Raw genomic sequence first — 21,833 nt, forward strand, 5'->3', positions numbered from 1 at the left:
AACAGTTAAAATTTTGAGGTCTAAAATCATTATGGAAAACTCAAAACTACAATGTTCTTAATAAAAACAACAGAATATAGACAATATAATGCAAAAAGTGAAAGGGAATTAACTATTAACATTCTACAGCAGCAATGTTCATCCAGCAAACGTGATGTAATTTTGCTGGTTCTGTTTCAAAATGCAGAAACATTTTCAAAAACAAAATGCAGACGTATCATCTCATCAGGCTCATGACCTGCTATGAGTCTGAACTGTCATTTTATTCTTTCCCACCATAAACTGCCTTGTGCTTAAACAGCACCGTCTTTCGGCCAGCGCCAGGGGAACAGCGACCCTCTCCGAAGAGGGAGCTGCCCAGCGGGCAGGGGCTGCTGCAGCTGAAGCCTGGAGAATGTCTCCTGCAGTGGGTGGCAGCAGCAAGCTCTGAGATAGCAGAGGTAACCCGAAAGATTTGGCAGGGGGGAAAATATGAGTCTTTTACTATTTACAAAGTTGAGTCTGCAATGAATAACCTGAACCTGCCTTTTTTAGCTGGCTATTTAAATGGTGACAACGGACTAAACTCTTCAATCATTTCTGTTTAGTAAGATAGGACAACAAAAGTAAACCACCACTAAACCAACAAAACAGTAACAATGTCTCATTTCACCATCTATATTCAGCATAGACATAGTAGCTCGACTCCACAAACTTCAGAGTTTGACACACTTTCTCTATGGCTGAATATAGAGGATTTTTTTCTCCTGTTTACATAGAAAAATATTTTATATTATTAATAAAGGTCTGAGGGGTTATATCATCTGCTTTGAAAACATACCTAGGTAGGCGTCTCTCTGGGTTCGTGGGTATTTTCTTCTGAGAAGGCGTTCATAAAGGACCTGCATGCTGGCCTTGGCTAGTTACAGGGATTGCACACACATGACTAGTTACTAACCTCCTTTTTTCATCTGCGATTTATTATTTGCCTTAAAGTTAGTAATAAAAGAAAGCTTATTGCTAGCCTAGCAATTAGTGCAGTTAGATCAGTACACTAAAGTATATAATTTTAGTGTAGTTTCTAGATTAGATACTATTCATGATGTACATTATGCTTGCTTGTTTTCCTGTTTATTTCCTGAAACCAGTAATACTTAAACGCTCAGTTATGGTTACTGAGTTCTTTGCACATGCTTCTGCAAAAATCACTGTCTTCTTAAAAGTATATGATAGTTTACAATGAGTTGAAATGTACATCATAAAATCGAGCAAACAGAAGAAACAAAATTAAAGAGAGAATTTATTTAAAACACAGAAAGATGATGATTCTGAAATTTAAACAGGACTTGAGGTTTCCTTCCCCAAAATCCATTTAATTTTCACATATAAGATTTCCACAATTAAATAATTCATTTATTTTAAAAATTAAAGATAAATACAACGGACAACAACTGTGTACTTTGTGAAGTCCAGAGTGCTTCAATTTCTTTGCATACATTACATAAACATGGCTTTCTTTTTTTCATTGCTGATGGATTTTAAAGAAAGTACTGTTAATAATGATAAGCACTGGTTATTTGTCATGAGCAAAAGGTGAGCAATAATAGTGTAATTAATATTTATATTATTAGTTCCTTTTGTTATAGCAATTGTCCCAATCAACATGCATACAACTGAAATAAATGAAAAAAATCATAAATAAAAAATAAAGTAATTACAGCAGAAACTGAAAAGATTTTGAAAAAAATAGGAAACAAACCGTCAGCAAAATATGTACAATGCATGTCAAATATAATTACAAATTTTCACATCTCTCAATCTATTGTTCAGACTTGCATTTCCTTAAGGTAAGCTTTATACTCACAGAAATCACTAAAGGTCTGACTCAAGTTCCACTGAAGCTTATGAAAATCTTATTGTTGACTTCAGTGAGGTTTGAAGGGTACCACCCAGCTGTGAAATTCAATTACTTGCTTCTTTATTATATGTATTTTTAAAGAATGTTTTACAGAACGTAAGGTCCTATGTGAAGTATTTAAATATGATTTAGTCTAAGCCTACCCTTACAATGACAGTAAAACTATCAGATACCATATGGCAAAAAATGCATTTTGTCAGTAGAAGGAAGACTAAGAGTTGAGTCATTCACGTAACAGGGCACTCCCTCCCCTCTATATCAAAATAAAGATAACTGTCAAAAATATTCCTTGCACCTTAACTCTAGCAGTATTTTTACTTCTATAAAGCAAAAGCCTCCGTTTCTGCATTAGTGATATGTGCAATGCATAGACTTTTAGCGCCCTTCCTCTAAAAATCCCATTCCAAAAATGGCTTTGCAATTTTGAATATATGTGAAACATTAATTTTTAAGTGTAACATGGCAGCTAGCTACTGATTAAAACAATTTTCCTATCTGCATTTCCTATCTCATAAATTCGTAATGCTTAGTTCTGATATTGTTAAAATTATGAAATAGCATAATCAATACCTGCTGTCTACACTCAATGTAAATTCCAAAAGACCTGTCTGGTTTTTGAATTTAAAAATTACATTACTCAAAGGGAATATGTTCACTGGGAAAAAGGTCCAACTGGTCCTTTATAAGGCCAATGCACTTCCTCTTTATTTATAGCACTCTCCCAGTTGTACAAGTTGAGAGCAGGCTCACTCACATACTAGCATGCTACAGAAACGCATTTCATGTGGTATTTTCAGGGGTTTTTTTTAAATCAAATGTGGTTCATTCAAGTTACCAGGAGTCTTCACTGACATGAACGTGTAACTTAAATTTCTTTCTATGAATCTGTTCTGTAAGAGTTTAATTTTAACTTCATTAAAGAAATAGCTGCTCTGAAAACATATTTTAACTACTCCGTTCTACAGAAACGGTTCTTCTGTATTCAGATTGTTTTTCCTAATTCTCAGGTAATTAAGCCATTGGTCAACCAGCCAGTTTAAAGGACAAACTACAAATTGAGTCAGCAGCAATTTCTTTTTGTAGGTCTTGTTTTCATGTAAGTTTCCAATGTAATATTCTTCTTAAAATTTCAAATTTTAAATGACTATACCATGTTTCCTATAATATACAAGTACAGCATGCTTGTTTCCCGACTGTGAGTTTCTCCAACTTTCTCACCACAAAAAGCAATGATTTGAAAAACAGGCCAAATCTGAAAACAAAGACCTACAAGAAAAAATTATTTGTATAAATTCAGACTGTTAGCTCATTATTTCATTAGTAGGGTGATGGTACTTTATTTTTTTTTCCATGAATTATCAAGTTCCAGTTCAGTTTGAGCAAAAAATTTTAGATATCCAAGATGTACAAAATTAATGCCAATTCAACCTAGAAGAGGGGACATTTTTAATAAACACTGAAAGGAAAGCGATGCATTTTATTATATTCAACATACCCAGTTCAATTCGGTGAGAAGAGGGGAGCTCCTTTGTAATCATAATGAAATAGCTATGTAACCCTTTGAAAGCAAGCAGCAAACTGGCACAAAGTGTGTAGTGGAAATTATAGGCATGATTGAGGAAAGACTCTGAAACTACAAAACTGCAACCCTAAAAAAAGAAAAAAAAATGCATATATTAATTTTACAGCATAAGTAAAGCATTAGCAATAACTAAAACGGGCTTTTCAATGGACTGCAGTATCTTAAAAAAGAAGGTCAAACACTAAATATTTTAAGCTTTCCATCTACATGATCCTGAAATATAACATAGCTTTTTGAAACAATTTTACTCTTTTCCTACATCATGCGGCACACTGAAGTACCTCCAAAGTTCACTCCTTATCAGACAGTATTTCTGTAAACAGGTAAAAATCCACACTGACCAGCAAAATATAAATCAAATGTTCAACAGACGTATGCTTACATCTGCTGATAGCTGTTTTGTGTAGTTATTGCCAAAGACCACGCTTTCCAGGGAAGGAATAGCAGAGTCCCTGTTTTGTGCTGGTGCGTTCCTGTTTAACCATGTATTCTTCACTGGGCGAGGAAAGCTGTAAAACAAATTCAATATAAAGATATCCACATCTTTATAAATGCAAATGAACTGAATAATTCTAACATACTACGTGTCACAAATCCATCATAGTTACAAAAATTCTTAGTTTTTCAAGAAATTAGCAAAAAACACAGATTCTCAACAGTATACTGAAAGTTCCCAGGCTACTAGGCTCCCCTTTTAAAGCAGTACTTGTAAAGTCATTCTCTTCAAAGACCATCTCCAGGTCACTGGAGCAATATAAGAAGTTATTGCCCTGGACTGTTTTGTTGCCATCTCTCACCACGAAAGTCAGCAGGCTCTGTGCCGGGAGACTAGGCAAGCTCTTCCTCGTTCTTTTTAATGCAGAACTCAATTTTAAACAATATTCCTGAAAGTTTAAGCCAAACAGCTCGATTTTGAATCATAACAGGTAAGAAGCATTCACCTCCTGCCAATTTTGCTGCAGGGACATTAGCTCCTAAAGGTGAATGAGCAGCAAAGGCTTGGAGAGTTGTCACTCAAACCATCACTGCTGTTTTCTTAACAAATGCCTGACCTCAGCTACTCGAGGAGACCAAAGGAGATCCCAAACCCCAACTTCTCCCCAAATTGTTCAAAAAAGGACAACCTGGATCCTTAATATTCATTCCTGACTGAAAATTAGCAGGAAAACTTGTTTTTCACTTTCAATGAAACAAAGTTCAACCCCACATCTAAGAGACAAATGCAGGTGAACCCCCTGACTTCCCCTGCAGTATGCTTTGGCAACTCACACTCTGTATGCATGAGGCTGCTTTAAGGGTGCGATTTTATCAGCTGAAGTCTTCAACAGCAATACTACCTCATTCCCACCTCCTCACTGCTTACTCCTCTCCCAAATAACCCTGTGCCAACCCTTCAGATCTGCCAATTCAGTTATCGTATAGCCATGCCTGAAACACATTGCTGAAATAATCCAACTTGGAGGGGGAAAAAAAGACGAGGGGGGCAGAATAAAAAATAAAAAGTCGGCTGAATTCTCCAAACCAGCACAGTGCTGCTGCACAAAACAGCAGTCAAACGTACATGACGACGTAGCTGCCATGATGTGAAGACAGAGAAGTGGTGGGAACACCTGAAGCTAAAGTCTTGGACCTACATGCCGCAGCCTGAGTATGAACAGGAAGAAACATAAGGGGAGAAAATAGCGTGGCATATTTGAAAACCCTGAAAGGTGCCAAAGCTAGATACGCTACAGAAAAAGCCATGTAAGGAACACACTTCATACTTGTGACTTTTCATGCTCACTTTTGAGACAGAAGTGGGGAAGACAGATGCTGTAAAGGATGACAGAAGTGATCTGTTTTTTGCTTATTCGTGGAAGAAAAGAAGAAATAAAGAAGCTTCAGCAAAAACTAGGCAAAAGCTTATTTAAAGAGAAAATGAAATCGCTCTGCTTCATTTACTTTAGAGAACATAAATGCATCATTTGCAGACATTATTGCCGTTACAGCAGCAATTGAAAACTGAGAAATAAAGACAGACACAGCTGTTTCTGACAACACCTATTACTGCGACTGATCAGAGTCATCAGCTGATCTTCTTGATTAAGAATATGTATAAACACCTTCCTCCTCATTTCTCCAGTTTTGGGTATTATCTCTGTTCTGCACCATCTACTCATTATTTCTAAGAGAAACAAACTCTAGATTTGTTCCAGGTAGCTCTTAAAACAAGAGGTTTGCTCTGACCCTTGAACGCCAGAGTCGTCATGAAGAAAATTATGTCGTACACAGACTTAACTCCTTCCTAAGTATTCTATTTTCACAACATTTACAACTGGGCACCCAAACACTTTATTTGCATTTTATTCACAGGAGATTACCTTATCAATGGCTGATGCAGAGCAACCAAAGAAGCATGGACTATAACAGATATGACAGAAAGGTGGAAGTAATCAAACATAACATTGACATAATGATGAAGGCCCCGATGCAAGTTAAAGTGCAACTTTAAAGTTCGGCTACTGATTGGCTGTAGTGTGCTCAGGTCATCGGGTCTAAAAATAAGTAAAAAAACACATATAATTAGAGTAATCATTTTTAAAGTAGGTAAGCAATAAATATTAGAAGTGCGACACGTAAGCAAGTTATTAGTAATTGATACAGCTATCAATTCAGCATTGGTGTATACTTTTGAATGTTAATTTAGAAGCAATTAACATTGTTGTTTTAATAACATCATTTACATTTAAACTTACGAATAGTCTGTATCTGTGAAGTGTAGATCTAATGTTAGCAGAAAATTCATTTCATTAAGAGATTCTTCAATCTAAAAAGAAATAGCACAATCATGAAATCCTTTCAGGTCCCATATTTATAGTAAAGCAAACTGTAAATAACAAAGACTTAAGGATCTGGATACAGTAAGCTGAACGGCAGATTACCTTCCTCTCATCTAACAGCATTTTTATTTTGAAAATCATCACATCATTCACGGAAACTTCTTCATTTTTGTAAAGAATCTGAAATGTTTTACTGCAAACTACATTGTCATGGACTGAAGCAGGAAAGGCAAGATCTGCACCTGAAAAGAGAGAACCAAGTGTTAATATAATTGGTCTAGAATCTGGAAATTCTGGAGCAGCTAATAAGTGAAACTCCCATTCCTATAATTTCCACGTCCACTATTAGAACTATCTTTATTAACGGAGATCACCTTAGCAATGGCTGATGCAGAGCAACCGAAGAAGCACGGACAATAACAGACATGACAGAAGTGGAAGTAATCAAACTTAACACTGATGTAATGATGAACCAACACAATTAGTTTGCATTTTAGTCAGCAGCTACTGGAGTTTAAACGAATGTTTTTGTTTCTAAATAATACTGTATCGATATTTTTGAATGTAATTTACTTTTAACACAATTCCCACCTTGAAGATTTTCTGCTTCATTTCGAGCTGCAGTAGGTCATTCCAAGCACCAAAAGTTCTAATAAAAAGCATGAAGTTTGTCTTCCTTCATTCAACATTACTGTCATTTCAAAATTTTTAAGCATGTTGAGAACTGAGAATTACTTACAGATGAGGCAGAAAGACTAAACGACATGCACTGCCCCACTGAATTAATCAAGCATACAGGCGATTCTGTCCTTCCTTCCACAGTTCTGCATACTACTCTGGTCAGACCAGTTCCAAATATGTCATCTAAACCTTACATTTCTTGTTCAATCTGGCACCTCTGCTTTCAGTCCAGAAGCTGCTGATCAAAGAGAGTTCACAGAAGTGTGACAAATGGTTGGGGAATCCTTTGTCAAGAAAGGTCAAAAGACTTCTAGTAGGAATGAAAAAGGGAATGGTTTAAAAAGGAAAAAAAAAACGTTGTTGAAGAAATATTTAGCATAATAGGAAAGGGTTTACTACACAGGAGAAATCATGGCAGGCACTAACCTGTGAAGCAGCACGTAAAAACAACAGAACTTGGAAGAACAAAGGTAAGAGTTGAACTACTGGCCATTTCGTACCACTCCTCGGCAAGCAGGCTCAATAGCATCACCATTTTGCAGGAGACTAACTCTTAGAAATGGTGCATATGCGACTGTGAAGCATTTTGAAAATTCTTTTTATTTTTCTTAATAGATTACTTCAGAAAAATCCACAAAAGAAAAAAAAATCAATCTGCAGAGTTTGTGCTTCACAGATTTGGGATTTACAGACCACTGACAGAAAATCACTGAGTCCATGCAAGGCAGACATTCCCACCCTGTAACATTTGTAACAAAGTTTAACCTCCTTTCAGAAACCAAAAACAAGCATAAGTGCTTTTTCACTGAAGCAGTTTCATACACACTCTGCAGTTAGGTCGCCTGGACCAGTTAGATATAAAGGCTGAACCAGTAAAGGAAATTCCCCCACGTAATGCCACTTTCAGCTTGTATCAATCCATCTGAAGGGCAGAGAGGGTATGGTTTCCCATTACACGTAACCTGATATAACTGCATGTCCCCAGCGAAACGGATAGCCTCTAGTCTGACACAAAAGAGGCAGTGGAAACATATGGCCACGGTCCCGCTGCCTGCGCACCACTCAGCTCTTTTGGTACCGCTACCCGTCCCACCAACCGCAGTGCAAAGAGAAACTGTGCCTGCAGGAGAACGGCTGCAGAGGTAAACCCAAAGCCAGCAACTGCAGACTCACACCCGTGTGGGGATCAAACGCCCCCAACCATAAAACCAGCAAGGCAGAACAAATGTTTTTTAGTCAACCACGGACTGACTAAATTACTTCTAGGCTTGTATCCACACAGCTAAGCCATCTTAGCAAGCTGTAGGTTTGTAAGAAAGAATGGAAAATGCACGAATCAGGGGAGGGTAAAAAAATATTGGGGAATCCATTCTCTTCTGCAAGGTAAAAAATTGACATCTCATTCCTAATCTGATTATTTCTTTTCTGAAAAAGCACCACCAGTTTCTGATAGAAAGTGGCATTTAGAACAACTTCAAAGCTGAAACAACCTCACATAGACTAGAATTATTCTTTTGCTTTCTGGAGCACGACTGCATCTCCTTCCAAATCACAAGGATGCCACCAGACCTCCACAAGGCTGGGGCTGAAGCAGGCGCCTTGCTGTATCATATTGTAACGGAAGTTTGTCCTGGGTCCTGCGTTCCTCTAGTGAACCACTACCATGGGAATACGGGAAGGGAAGGAAAAGGGATTAAAAGGAAACATGGAACCTGATAAAGAGCTGGAAAGAGCTGGACAAGTGATGGAAGCAAAAGCAATGGAGCAGGAAGAAGGGAAAAACTGAGATGGTATGCTTCACTTGGGGAATAGAAAGGAAGAGTTAGATCTCATGAAGAGTCAGATCTCATGAAGAGTCTGAGAGAAACAGGAAAACACACAGCCAAGGCAACGAAAGTGTAAGTGATCTACGGAGAGGCTAGGGAAAGCTAGAACCTCTCTAGGGAGAGCTAGTAACTCAGCAGGAAGACATGGCCTGGGGTGAGAAAACCATGATGCTGTCAAAGGGAATAGGACCAGGAAAAGATCTAAGTATGAGGAAGACTGAATAACAGAGGCACAGGAAGACATACCTGGTCGCTATATCATACCCGTCTCAAGAACAAGAACCACAGGCTCCTGCCCAGCTACAATTCCTCTACCAGCAACAAATAAAAGATGCTTGCATAAAGTGGCTCACCCCTTCCGTGCTAGTCCACAGGCAGCATAACAGTAGCTTTTTTTTTTTCAAAATAATGGCAGCCTCAGTAACTGATATGAGCTATTTGGTTACCTTGAACAGTAAACTGTGAACTAGATCTAAAGCTCTGCTAAATTAAGTAAGCAACTGGAGCAGATGTATGACAGGTCTTCTAGGAGATAAAGCATGATCACATTCACAAGCAGGACAAATGAATACTACAGTGACATCTTCCCCTCCCCCCAAAAAAAAAGAAAAAAAAAAACCCAAAACAAAAGAAAGCCCCCCAAAACCCCCAAAGCCCTCAAATAAGCCAAAAAAAAAGCTGTAGCTTGAGGTGCACTTAAATTTGCACCCACTCTTTGGTTTACCTTTCATTCCTGCTCTCCACATTGCTGTGGCACAAACATCAGCAACTACACAATGAACTAGATGGAAAGACTGATCTAAAAAGCATCCCAGCTTTTGGATTTGGGGTTTTGGCTTGGTGTTTTTGAAAAGATTGTTTACCAACTGCATTAGCTCCCCGGTAGAGTTCACTGCCCAGATCAGACATTTGTGTCAGAACAGTGCACAGAGCAACAGAGCAGCAGGAAATAGCCAGAGGGAAGCAAAGGCTGCTTTTTTTTGACAACACTGTTGATTTAAACTCATGTCAAACTGCAGACTTGATGTTAATGTAGTCTATGTCTAGCAAAGAGAGACAAAAAGGCTAGAATATATGTCACAGAGTTCATTAAGCTTTCTGAAAAATAACTGAAAATAGTTCTAAAATATGTCATCAGAATAAAAAAAAATCTTTCAGAGATAATGAAAATATTATTTAAGTGACACTATAAAAAAAAGTATCAGTTTAGTAGAGCTAAATTCCTGTAAACCACATTACACTTCCGAGTTGAAAAATGTGTCCCTTTGTGCTCATAAAAATTAACTCTTTGCTTCACACACATCCAGGAACTATTCAAGAAGCTTCAGTGTCTATATTGTGATCCTGCTCAATAATTCAGGTCTCTGTACCTTCATATCACATTTTCTCAGTCTGTAGCAAGTTTTTCTTCCTGGCAATTCCAAAAATTTCATTTGACATTTGAAGATTTAATTCATTCTTACTTCTCATATTTTTTACAGAATTAGGAGAGCATTAATATGTTTCTCCAGGTTTAATTTGCCCCGGACACAAAAAGCAAAAGTGATTACCACATTTAGAAAAAAACAGGGGTATGAGGAAGGTGCTAGCATGTGGATATTTCTGTTCAGGAGCTTAAATCAATTTTTAACTTAGCCTCCAGAGAGCAGAACAACAAGGCTGGAGGGCAGAGGAGGAAAAGAACCGAACATTTCCAGAGCCTTCCTTTGGAAAGGAACAAGTTTGGCAATCTGCAGGAAAGTCTTTATCTGAAGTTCTCCACTACTTTGAGAGTACCTACCTAAATGAGACCTACCCAAGGCCTTAGTCACTTTAGTCCATAACAAAGGAAAACTAAGCAGATCAGTGGAAAAAGCAGAAGACGACACTAATATAGAGGAATCACTGTGTTGTGCTACCAGTAACGGGAATCAACAGAGGAAATACTGTAACACAAATTCTGTAATTAACTTGTAAGTCTCATTACTAAGAACAAACAAGCTAATTTTTCAGTAGGTCAGCATGAAATAAGTTACATTTCAATTGCGTTAATAACAAAATACAGAATTAAAACATTCTCATTAGTTGTAGTAGCTTAAGACAAAAAGGACGCTCCCTTAATTAGCAAAGGAAGATAACCTCATTTGCTGAAAGTTCTTGCACTTACCAGTTGCGTGTAACAAGCTAGCTTCTAATTTGTGGGGAATTCTTGGTGGAATTTTCATAGATGCACGAATCTGGTAAAAGCTAAAGCAAATAACAGTCATTTGCAACACATTCAGTTCAGTACACCTCATTTACCATGTGCAGACACATACACCGACAAAGGCAGGGATAGGAGGAAGGGGAGCAGGAGGAAGCAACAGGCCTAAGAAGCCCCCAAAACTTAAAGAACTGTGTTTTTCTTTTAATTCTTCATCCATCTTTTTTATCATTATCTAGAAATATAGTCAAAAAATGAATACAAGAACAAAGTTTCAACACAACTAGCTGTCTTCCTGCTCCTCCAGAGTGTTGGCACAAGTATTTATTTAGATACCTGCTCCCCATCTTCGAACAGGTCTTAACCCTGCTCCAGTTCCACACTGCTTCCAACTTTGATTTTGATCTATGAAATCCCTAAATTGTCTCTTATATTGATTTTTATGGAACTCATAGTATGACACAAGAATCTATAAACATACACTAGATGATCTGTTCTCTCCATCTCATCCCATTTCAGATAATTCATTTTTATTTTCAACAGTTAGCTCCAGCCAGTTCAGCGAGCTGATCTGACACCGCTGCACAGGCTCCAGTGCCGACCAAAGGGTGAGAACAGCAACATTCAGAAACAGAGAGTGGGAGGGCAAAAACACCTTTTTGGACAGAAGCATGGACTGAAATGCTCTTAAGAGTCTGTATTTCATATCCCACTCATAGTCTTATGGCTCTTCTAATCATCCAAACTCTGCAAATCCAAAGCATCCTCATTCTGTTTTGTTTTCAACACCACAACTAAAGCTGAGGCACCAGGACTTCTGTAACAACTGATGCAACTGTGTACTAGCCTTACAGTCAATAAATAAAAATAATTCTTAATTAAATCCTTTCACAAAATTAGAAGTCAACTTTAGTTTGGTCAAAACAATATATCAAAGAATGCCATATAATAGAAGATACTTAATAAACCAGCAGTGTGGTTAATGCTACAAGATGATAGCAAAATCATTCCTACCTTTTAAAAATCTAATAAAACTCAACCTATTGTAAACTGATAACCATACCTTTATTTATTTAGTTTTTTAGAAACCCATAGATGAAACCATTTTGAATACATTTAGTAAATGATTCATTTAACAAGGTAAAAATGCAAGGTAAATGCAAAGTAAAAACTAGACACGGAACAGAAAGGTGGTGTAATCTGACATTCCTATTACTTAATACAATTAGACTTGTTCTCTGTAATAATGCTATTAAATGAATGTTTACAATCCAGGCCTTCAAAAAAAAAAAAAAAAAATCAAACAGCACTGTTTATATTCAAGGTCACATGCTTAGAATGTAAATTATGTAACAAAAAGGCTATTAGAACATCCTTACTTCCTCTATGATTACTTCCCAGGATTTCATTAAGAGCAGAATATTCTACCCCTTATACTACTGTCTATGTGATGTATTTTAATTTGGGTTAATGGAGAGATGAAGGTGTATTGTTTGCTTGTCTGAGACAGGTCGCTTTGATATTCAGCACAGATTTGTACTTTAAGCAGTTTATAACATAAAACGTTTACCTGTTAATCTGAATATCAAAATCCTGTAGGGGTTCATCTCAGGGCAAATATGGAAACATTAAATTAAAAACTTATGTCCAGATCTTTGAAACAATTATTTAACTGCATCAAGATACTTAAATAAAAAAACCCAACCTCCTACACAGTATTTACCCAAATTGTTTGTTGCTATTCATCTTTAGAGACCATAGGTATTAAAGATCTACCTGCAAATGAAAAGCTCCAAATCAATGTTTACAAAATCAAGCATCTGATAATTCAGCAGGATGCATTTTGATCATCTTTGATGATATACCTACAGTTGAGCATTTTAAAAGCCTCAGCTAGAACAAAAACTAATCAAGCAGGATCCTAAAATGAGTCACTGCAGGATGGGCAGCGCAGAGAACAGCTCTGGGAAAAAAGACAGCCTGACAGCTGGCTGAAGGTCTCACACCACAAAAGGAAGAGATTTTGAGTGAGACTTTAGCATCAATTTGTCAAGACAAAGCAGCCTGAGAAGCAGGTTATGGCTGCTTGAAGCTCTCCTTGCTGATGCAAGAGCGATTTGATAGACTCCAAAGGCAGGCTGAGCAAGCAAACTCTCAAGAGTCTCCCTGAGCCTTATGAAGCATTTATGAAGCTCTGTTGAAACAGCTCTCCTAATTAGTGGCCAAATAAGTAACACATCTTTAAGGAACTATGTTTTTTTCTGGATAACATCACTGAGCAGAAAATACAGCAAGCAAATGCGGAGACCATCAGAAGAACCAGATAATAAAATAAACTGCTTTCAAGGTAACTGGAACACCTTTTGTACCAAGGCCATGTGAAGTCTCAGACTTGGCAGAAATGCTTAGCCTGAAGGAATGAAGTAGGTATCTCTTATTTCTGAGGATTTTCATCCCCTTAACGGGAATATTTTCCATCATGCCATGAGCTTGCCTTCTGCCATATTTGTGAGCAGAGACACATCCAAGGCTTTTCAAAAGCCTCACCTCCAGGCTGGAAACACAGTGACCAATTCTGAAATTCTCACTGCTCAGGAACATCACTGCATTCAGTATTACAAAGTCTGTTTCTGGATCATCTCTTTTCCCCTAGATTCTGCAACTGAAGAGTAATGCTTACTACGGCTATCACTGTTTTATCTAGAGAATGCACTCAGTGGAGACAGGGGTCATTAAACAGTCCAACTTCTATCCCTATAGGCCCATATTTGGATTCCCCATGGACGATTTAATTGAATAGCTATGGAAATGCATTCTTTTCATTTCCCAAATGCCATCAGGACACCTACTCCTCAATGAAGAAGCAACAGTTATTTTTAATATGGCCACAGTAGCAGACCTTCCAGGTACTAGTCTTGTTAAAACTGGGCAAGTCAGTGCCACTTCTGAAACACCAGGAAACCTTCATTATTATGTGAATGAATGCTCCCTAACGCTTCTTTAAATTTACCTGATTCAGAACAGAGGAATCTCTGCTAACTGCTGTCATCAAGGAATATTTCAGGTACAGTGATGAGCATACATGCTCTTAAAAAGAGAAGTGTTATTAACAGTCTATATGGACCCAGTGCCACCAACAGAATGCACCCAGTAATGGTCCAGCTTGGTGTCTGACTGGTTAGAGAACAGCTCTGCTGAGAAGAACCTGTGGGTCTTGACAGGTAGTAAGGTAACTAAGTCAGCAGTGTACTCTGGGCTATATCAAAAGGTTGACTGGATGTAAAGAACAGTATTCTGCCATGAGGATAATGAAGCACTGGAACAGGTTGCCCAGAGAAGTCATGGAATCTCCATCAATGAAGGCTTTTAAGACCTGACAGGACAAGCTGTAAACAATATGGTCTGAATTCAGTGCTAACCCTGCTTTGAGCACAAGGGTGGACTAGATGACCTACCAATACATCTTCCAAACTGAATGAGGAATTCTATAAAACAGGGTACAGCAACTTACAACATGGTGACAAAAAGGTGACAAAGCAAGAGCTGCACATGGCTGGGAGCTGACATCCAAAATAACTTGGAGAGACTTCTGTGAAAATAGCAAATTCCAGCTCCTGGCTTTCCTGAATCTAAACTCAGCAAGAACTTGCTGTTTGAGCAAGATGCCTCTTAACAGCTGATTTGCTCCCTTCTCTGAAAGGCAGCATCTTCCAATTCTTATTAAATTTCCAATGCCAGAGACTTCAGAAACATAATACACAATACTACCCCTGAAAATCTGCCAACCTCTCCTTATGGAAATGCTTCCAGCAGCTACCCTTGCTTATCTCAAGTGCAGACAGCAGGTCCAGAATGAACACCAGATCTCCTGCTCTGTTGCACTGCTGAGAAGCTTTGTCCTGAAACAAGGTTTTAAACTCACCCCCCAGAGGCAGCGTTGCATTTTCTTCATAATGTGAGAGCTGGCTTAAATATTTGAGATGCTTTCTGAGACGGTACATACAAGCAAAGCTGAAGTCATTAGTGAAGAGCTTATAAATATGAAGGGGATTTGTGCCAATCCCAGTCTACTCTGTATTCTTTCAGAAAACAAGTGTGTGTGCTTGCTGATGTCCATTCGTCTCACCTGGCCCTGAACATAATAATCACATGCAAATCCATCACGCTTTTAAAAGGTTCACGGATATCTTGAGTTTTGTATCCTTAAACTTACGGGCCTTATAAGAAAAGGTCTTTTAGAAAAGTGCTTGTCAGTATTACTGCTCTCACAGAGGGAAACTTCTGCTCTCTCTTGGAAGCAGAAGGAACCTTTATTGTCCATTCTGGATGAAAGATTAAGTTTTCCAAATAAACTGTTTTAAAATCTGGAAGATTCAAACAGAGATAGGAGCCAGAAAACACTTTCCCACTCAGACATATTGGCAGAATTCTTTTTTCACTGGGATCATAATTTAGATAGGTATGAGTAAGTTTTTTATCGCATTTGTTGAAAAACATGATCTATAATCTAAGCAAGAAGTGGGTTGGACAATATCTGGAATATATCCTGCTACCAACAAAAAGGAAATAGTGGAAGTAAAACAGTTATTTCACTTTTAAATGCTCTCACATAGAACCATAGACCATAACGTGTGTAAATGCAGTATGTGCAAAAGGGCAGGCATGACTTAAAGAAAAAAAAGAAAAAGAATAAGAAAAAGTGTTTCTACAGAGATAGCTACATGAACATTTACCTGAAAAAACACTTACTTTGCCAGCTAAAGTACATTCCAAGGGAAATAATGTACATCCTAGATAAGCTTCATAATATAATCCATCCTTGAGGCAAAACTTTTTTGCAATTCCTCACTCCAAGTAGACAAAAAGTGCAGGCAGCAAATTTCAACCTGTCATATTCCCTGAATACCAACACACAATGTCACGTGAACTTAGTCACATTAACAAGCGTTCAGCACCTTGAACTGCAACACTGACATGCACATTGGATCACCTGCAGAGCAACTTCTAAATTAATCGGTTCACACAAAGGGGGAACAAATCTAAAACCCAAGGAGAGCTCTTGGGGTTTACTGAATGCAAGGCCCTGCTGAAAACCATGTCTTTGGCTGCAAAACACCAGCAAGACCTCTCTCCTCCTCTTTTTCCAAGGTCCCATCAAATGGACGGGCACAGATGAAGCAGTGGATTAGGCAAACAAGCTTTACCTGGTGCACAGGAAAATAGTGCTGGGGACGGGCTGCAGCACTGCTTTGTGAAAATGGGAGGTGGGACAGAAAAGAGGAAATATGAGATGAAAAGCCAGGTGCGCAAGGCTCCAGAGGAGCAGACAGCTTTGCAGACAGTGATGTGTTTGTAATGGCTACATTGGACCTCCATTAGCAGAGCCTACCACAGATCACAACTCTTCTTACAGAAGCAAAGCTGTGCTACCCAAAACTCATAGTGCATCATCCGCTTGAGTCAGTTATATATTAAAAAAAAAGAAGAAAGAAATCCAACAATGAGAGATAAATAATGTTTTTATCATCTGCTTAACATCTCTCTGACCAACATGGGATTATACTCTCTCATAATTGTGCGCTTTTACCTTATTTAACAACTTTCTAATTCAGATCCTTGAGCAATATGAAATAAATTGTGCCAAAGACAACTGCTTAAAATCTTTTTATCTATCCCTCTCATGAAAAATCCAGGAATTTCTCAGCTGGATAAAATATTTTTATTAAGACGAATAAAACAAAGAACAAGCTTGAAGGAATCATATCTATTTGAAAGCTAGTTTGCTTAAAACAAAATTGCTTTTTAAAAGCACATCACGTACGTATGGTACACGTTATTTCTGAAAACTGAAGATATAGATAAACAAAACAGTTATTAGAGCATAAGTTTGATGAGAAGCATTTGGAAGAACCTCAACAGTAGTCTCAACAGCTTGCTACAAAACACGATCAAATACTTAAGACAGGAGAGAAAGGAAAGTAAGTGTTGCCAGGGATTTTGCCTTATTATCACAAAAGGCTTTTCCACATATTCTTTTACCAGCACATTTGGCACAATTCCTGCAGTGGTTACAAACATTCAAGTAAGAACTTTCAAGGGGAAAACTCTCAAATAAGTGAGTGTGTACATATATACATAATATATACATATATATATATATATGTATTTTTTTTTAAAAAAAGCAGTTGCATAAACACACGCTACTATACTAAATTATAAGAGCTATGTGAAGCTCATATTTGGTTTTGATAGTTTCCCCCACTCCTTAATGTTAGAACTTTATAAATGTATTCATTTAGCTTAATACTAACTTTTTATTAGACTTTTTGATTCAGTATACTAGTATCATAAATGATAATTACAGCTAGGGTTTAACCACTGGGTGGCTTGAACAGTTTAGTTTTCTGAGGACAAGGGTACGTGATGCAGAGTTTTCTCGGTAACTAGAGATAGAATTTTTCAAAGTTTCAACTCTTGCAAACAGGCACCAGTTTTTATTCAGACGTATCATAACAGGTTAACTTTGAAATCAAAGCTGAGTAAATAGAACAGACAGAATACAAGCCTGACAACTCATTTTCAGGTATTTATTGTTAACAGTCTTTTAAATTTTTTAAGTTGGCAGCTGTGCAATTCTGTTCTTCTCATGTATCAATAACACAGTATACAAGTTTTACAGTCCACTTTGTAACTTTCTTTGAGAAAAGGCAATCTCTGCTTTAGTAGCAAATACATCATATATTTAACCTGAAATGGAAACTCAGGTGCTACAAACAAAATTGTGGTGGGGAAAAAAAAAACAAACTGCCATGTCTTATGTGAGATAGCTTAAAGGTCACCGCTCTTCTGTTCCTCACAAACACCTTTATCTTTTTCCCTGTAGAAACCTACGTACTCAAGGAAGTCACATTAGTTCCTCTAGTTCAATGTTCTCAACGTCACTATAGTTTCAAATGCAACATACTCCTCTGATATTATTCAGTCATTAATAAAGAAAAATTGTCTTTCAGGAACAGATACCCTTTTCGTTCAACCAAAGTGCAATTTCACGATTGATTTAAGCCAACTTAAGACCATTAAGGCCATTAGTAGGAGTAACAGTTGCAATAGCTCCACTATAAGGAGCAAAATAGCTTCATTACTAGGAGCAAAAACGCTTTTTGAACGGTTTCTGCCCCTTCCTCACACAATTTCTAATATTCCAGCTACTGTATGGTAAAACAGACCAACATGCTGATGCATCTGGGGAAAAGAAAAAAAAAAAAAAAAAAAAAAAAGAAAAGTTGCTTTTCCTGGATAGATTTTTTTTTCTTTTTTTTGTGCCAGGATGAAGTAACTTCTAGAAAGCTAGAAAGCCTTCAGTTCACCATCTAGTTTGCACTGGCAAATACACGGTTAGAAGAACAAAGTTCAAAATCCAAACCCCCAAGAGCGAAGCTCCTTGTGCCAGCCTAAATGACAAACTAAACAGATTACATGGTCACCAGAAGACCGAGCTGTCAAAAGCCTTTTTCTGCTGCCAGCTTCCACTAGCTGGATGCCCCAAAGGTACACAGGAGCCAATGGACCTGTTCAACGAGACTGCCAACCTCAGTACTAGACTGATTCTTTGCACACATCTATAAAAATTAATGAAGTAAACAAAACAAAAAAGCCCCTGGCTAACATCTATCTTTTGCCAAAGGCTTTTATTTTGAGAAAACTGTAATGAACATTGCAGAAAATTTCAGACGCTATCCAAAATGATTTGGAATAAAAACAGGTGATGGAGAAGAATGCGTTCAGGGAAAGTAGAAACAAAAACTGGTGAAGAGGCGGCATGGGAAAAGACTGCGGGGAGAAAAATGGGATGGACAAAATGGTATAATGGGGAAAGGGGCCGTGGATAAAAGGAGATCTAACCAACGTAACAGGATTCAAGTGCAGACAGGGTCCTCCAGGAAATAGTATGGCCTATTGCATGTGTGCCCTGAGGGGCCCCAGTTTTTCGGAGGGTAGAGGTGCCCGCTGCCTAGGGGAGAACACCTCCCTGCCAGCTGGGATCTGCCAAGCCTGCTCAGGAAGAGCCCTCTTCTCCTCGGGGGCTGGATCCTGGGTCTCCGCTCCCCTGGACGTCGGCAAGCTCCCCTTTTGCCCGTCACCTCCGCCCTCCCCCTTTGGGAGCTGGCGTACGGAAAGGGACCGGGCTTTTGAGAGACGATCAGGGCCCTTCCCTCAGCAAACGTCAGGGTCTGAGTAATAATGAAGTACTTTTCTTTTTAAAGTGTGGTATATTTTCATTAGTTTTATAAATTCTTGATGTGTTATTGGAAAAAAATCTTTTAAACTCAAACAAAGCTAAATAACACAATTGACTCATTGTCACACAAGTGTGTAAACCTATAGTTATAATAAAGAGCTACGGTTCATATTTTGTTTTACCTTTTCTGCTCCTAGTCTGCTGGTACAATAAACTTATGCTTAGCTGAAATATTTCCATTTCTGAGACACATGATGAAATGGCAGACATTCTGCATTGCAATTTTCTATTTTATTTCTTTTTTTAAGACAAAGTAGACACATAACTATCATTTAGATAGTTATAAACTCAGGTCTGGCCAACTGTATGCATATGCAAATTACTGACAAAATAAAAAAAAAGATTAGTGACAAATAAAAATTTAATTTAATTACAAAAATGAATGCAGGTAGAGAAAATGTAGACTACAACTGTTTTCAAAAGAGATCTCATAGCAACACATGGGCTATGCTAAACTGGAAACGGTCAGCTAAGTTTATGCAGCCCCTTAGATTTGCCCATCCACAGCTGAAGAAAATACAAGCAGCTCTAGAGAAACGAAAACCTCATCTTTCCGTAACTGAGAGTTACCAGGTAACTTCTCTCCTTACCCCTAAGAAAGGCAAAACGATCCCAAGTTAAACACCAGGATTATGCTGGTTATGCTACCTGGAATCACTTAGGAGCATCTGACTACACACAAATTCCCGACAGCTTCAATAACAACCGCTTCCGAGGAGCGGAGCACAACTGCGGACGGGGGCTCCCCCGCGAAAACCAAAGGTCCTGGTGGCGGGACGCTCCCCCCGCCAGCCGCCGCTACGCAGGGCTGCACCACTGCCCACAATCAGCCGTTTTCCTGAATAAAAGTTGAGGATCTTGACGCACCAAGCAAGCTTGTAAACGTGGAGGGGAAGCGCCCGCAAGTCACAGCAGAAGCACGGGTAAGCAAGGCAATTTGCTGTTACCAAACCAGCAGCAACGTCTGTGAAGAACAGGATCACAAATGCAGTCCGCAGTATGCGAGAGGTAGAGCAGAAAATATTCAAACTTTTGTTAGATGCAGTGCTAAAAGTTAGTTACTAATCGTTAAGACGGTTATGTGTTATATAGGCTATTTTTCAGATTTTAAAGATATACACTATTTGTGACTGGCCGTTATCCTCAAGGATCAGTTAACAACAGGACTTTAAATCACAGTAAATATGACTGGTGTACCATGACAGAACATGCCCAAGCACAAGTAAAGCATCATACCCTGTGAGTAATGTCAGATATACCTCCGCAGACATCTGTTTGCAAATCTGAGTAATTCATCCTGTGCTAGGCAATTGACCTATGGACTACTCTGATAAGAAGTTACATATTTATTTTTAAATTTAAAAAGTGCACAGGCAGCGAATATCACCGATACTTCTGAGGTTGCAGTTTGAGAAATAATCCTCTAAATGCAGCTAATCCTCCAAATATGTAAAATCATAAATGGCTACTAAAAAAAAAACCACTTAGTTGGGACACACTGCATTTTCCTTCTTTGGGAGGAATGAAGACTGAATAAATCACTTGAAACACAGAATAACTGAGGTTGGAAGCAACCTCTGGAAGTCTTCTAGTCCAACCCCTGCACAAAGCAGGTCTAATTAAATCATGTTGTTCAGGAACCTGCCCAGTCAGGCTTTTAGTTTCTACAAGGATGTAGACTCCACAACCTCCCTGGGCAACCTGTCCCAATGTCCAGTCATCCTCATGATGAAAATGCTTTTCCTCATGTCTAACTGGAACTTCCCATTTCTTTGCTGAGCCTGTTGCCTACTGTTCTATCACTGTAAACTTTCAAGAAAATATAACAGAATAGTTGTATTAGATGAGGATACTATTTAATTTTCTTTAAATTGCATACCTCTGTCACTCACAGCTGCTAACCACAAGAATCTCCATAGTCATAAGCAGGCCCTTTCTTAAACTAGTTGAGAAGCAGGGAGATACACATACAGGTAAGTCTCATGTATTAGAATAAGTGTCTGTGCATCTCTCTTCCCTTTAGAGAATATCTAAAAGTTATCTAAAAGGAAAGAAAATAAAACAATCTGCTTCAAAGGGTCAGTCAGGAGAACAATATATTTATAAAGGCGAGTCAGTTCCAGGACCCAAGAGTTGAATTTAATTTTCAGTGAAATACTATGAGAAACTCTGCTGAGTCTGGGTTTAGAGCAGCAGCATGTTTTGCAGGCACTTCCCCTAGCGATCCCAAATCGCTACATGCTGGTTCACTTTACTAAGAGCTTTTAACATGCATAACCTAGATCTTTTCTGGAGAAAATTAAGTAACTGACTCTGAACTACATGTTGCAAAATGCACTTCAACCTGCAAGAAAACACAAAGGTCTGAACCAACCATTGGTCTTATAAACAACTTCAATACCAGGGATATCTTGTCCAGAGGACCAGACTAAATCTAACCTGAAGTAACCCTGAAACCACACAAATAAAGGGACCTCAGCACTAACTGCTTCTACTAACTGATTGGTAATGGGCCAAATTAATTGTTAGTGTAAGTACAGTCATAAA

General features: G+C 38.3%; 1 protein-coding gene across 7 annotated transcripts in view; it reads right to left on the bottom strand.

The window, feature by feature from the left end:
- Positions 1 to 21,833, bottom strand: part of FAM135A (family with sequence similarity 135 member A) — an 80,177-nt gene that overhangs the window by 37,699 nt on the left and 20,645 nt on the right. For 6 of the 7 annotated variants that reach the window (XM_062572858.1, XM_062572857.1, XM_062572855.1 and 3 more), the window contains 7 exons: positions 10,952 to 11,031; positions 6,401 to 6,540; positions 6,215 to 6,285; positions 5,840 to 6,013; positions 3,862 to 3,988; positions 3,393 to 3,546; positions 821 to 898 (listed from right to left, as the gene is read on the bottom strand). In XM_062572858.1, the coding sequence (XP_062428842.1) occupies positions 821 to 898; positions 3,393 to 3,546; positions 3,862 to 3,988; positions 5,840 to 6,013; positions 6,215 to 6,285; positions 6,401 to 6,540; positions 10,952 to 11,009 (802 nt within the window). In that variant the 5' untranslated portion in view covers positions 11,010 to 11,031. Of the gene's footprint in view, positions 1 to 820; positions 899 to 3,392; positions 3,547 to 3,861; positions 3,989 to 5,839; positions 6,014 to 6,202; positions 6,286 to 6,400; positions 6,541 to 10,951; positions 11,032 to 21,833 lie in introns of those variants that run through there. The other variant, XM_062572859.1, reaches the window with a different exon arrangement.

The sequence above is a fragment of the Rhea pennata genome, chromosome 3 (genome assembly GCF_028389875.1).
Source record: "Rhea pennata isolate bPtePen1 chromosome 3, bPtePen1.pri, whole genome shotgun sequence".
In the NCBI taxonomy this organism is placed as follows: Eukaryota; Metazoa; Chordata; class Aves; order Rheiformes; family Rheidae; genus Rhea; species Rhea pennata.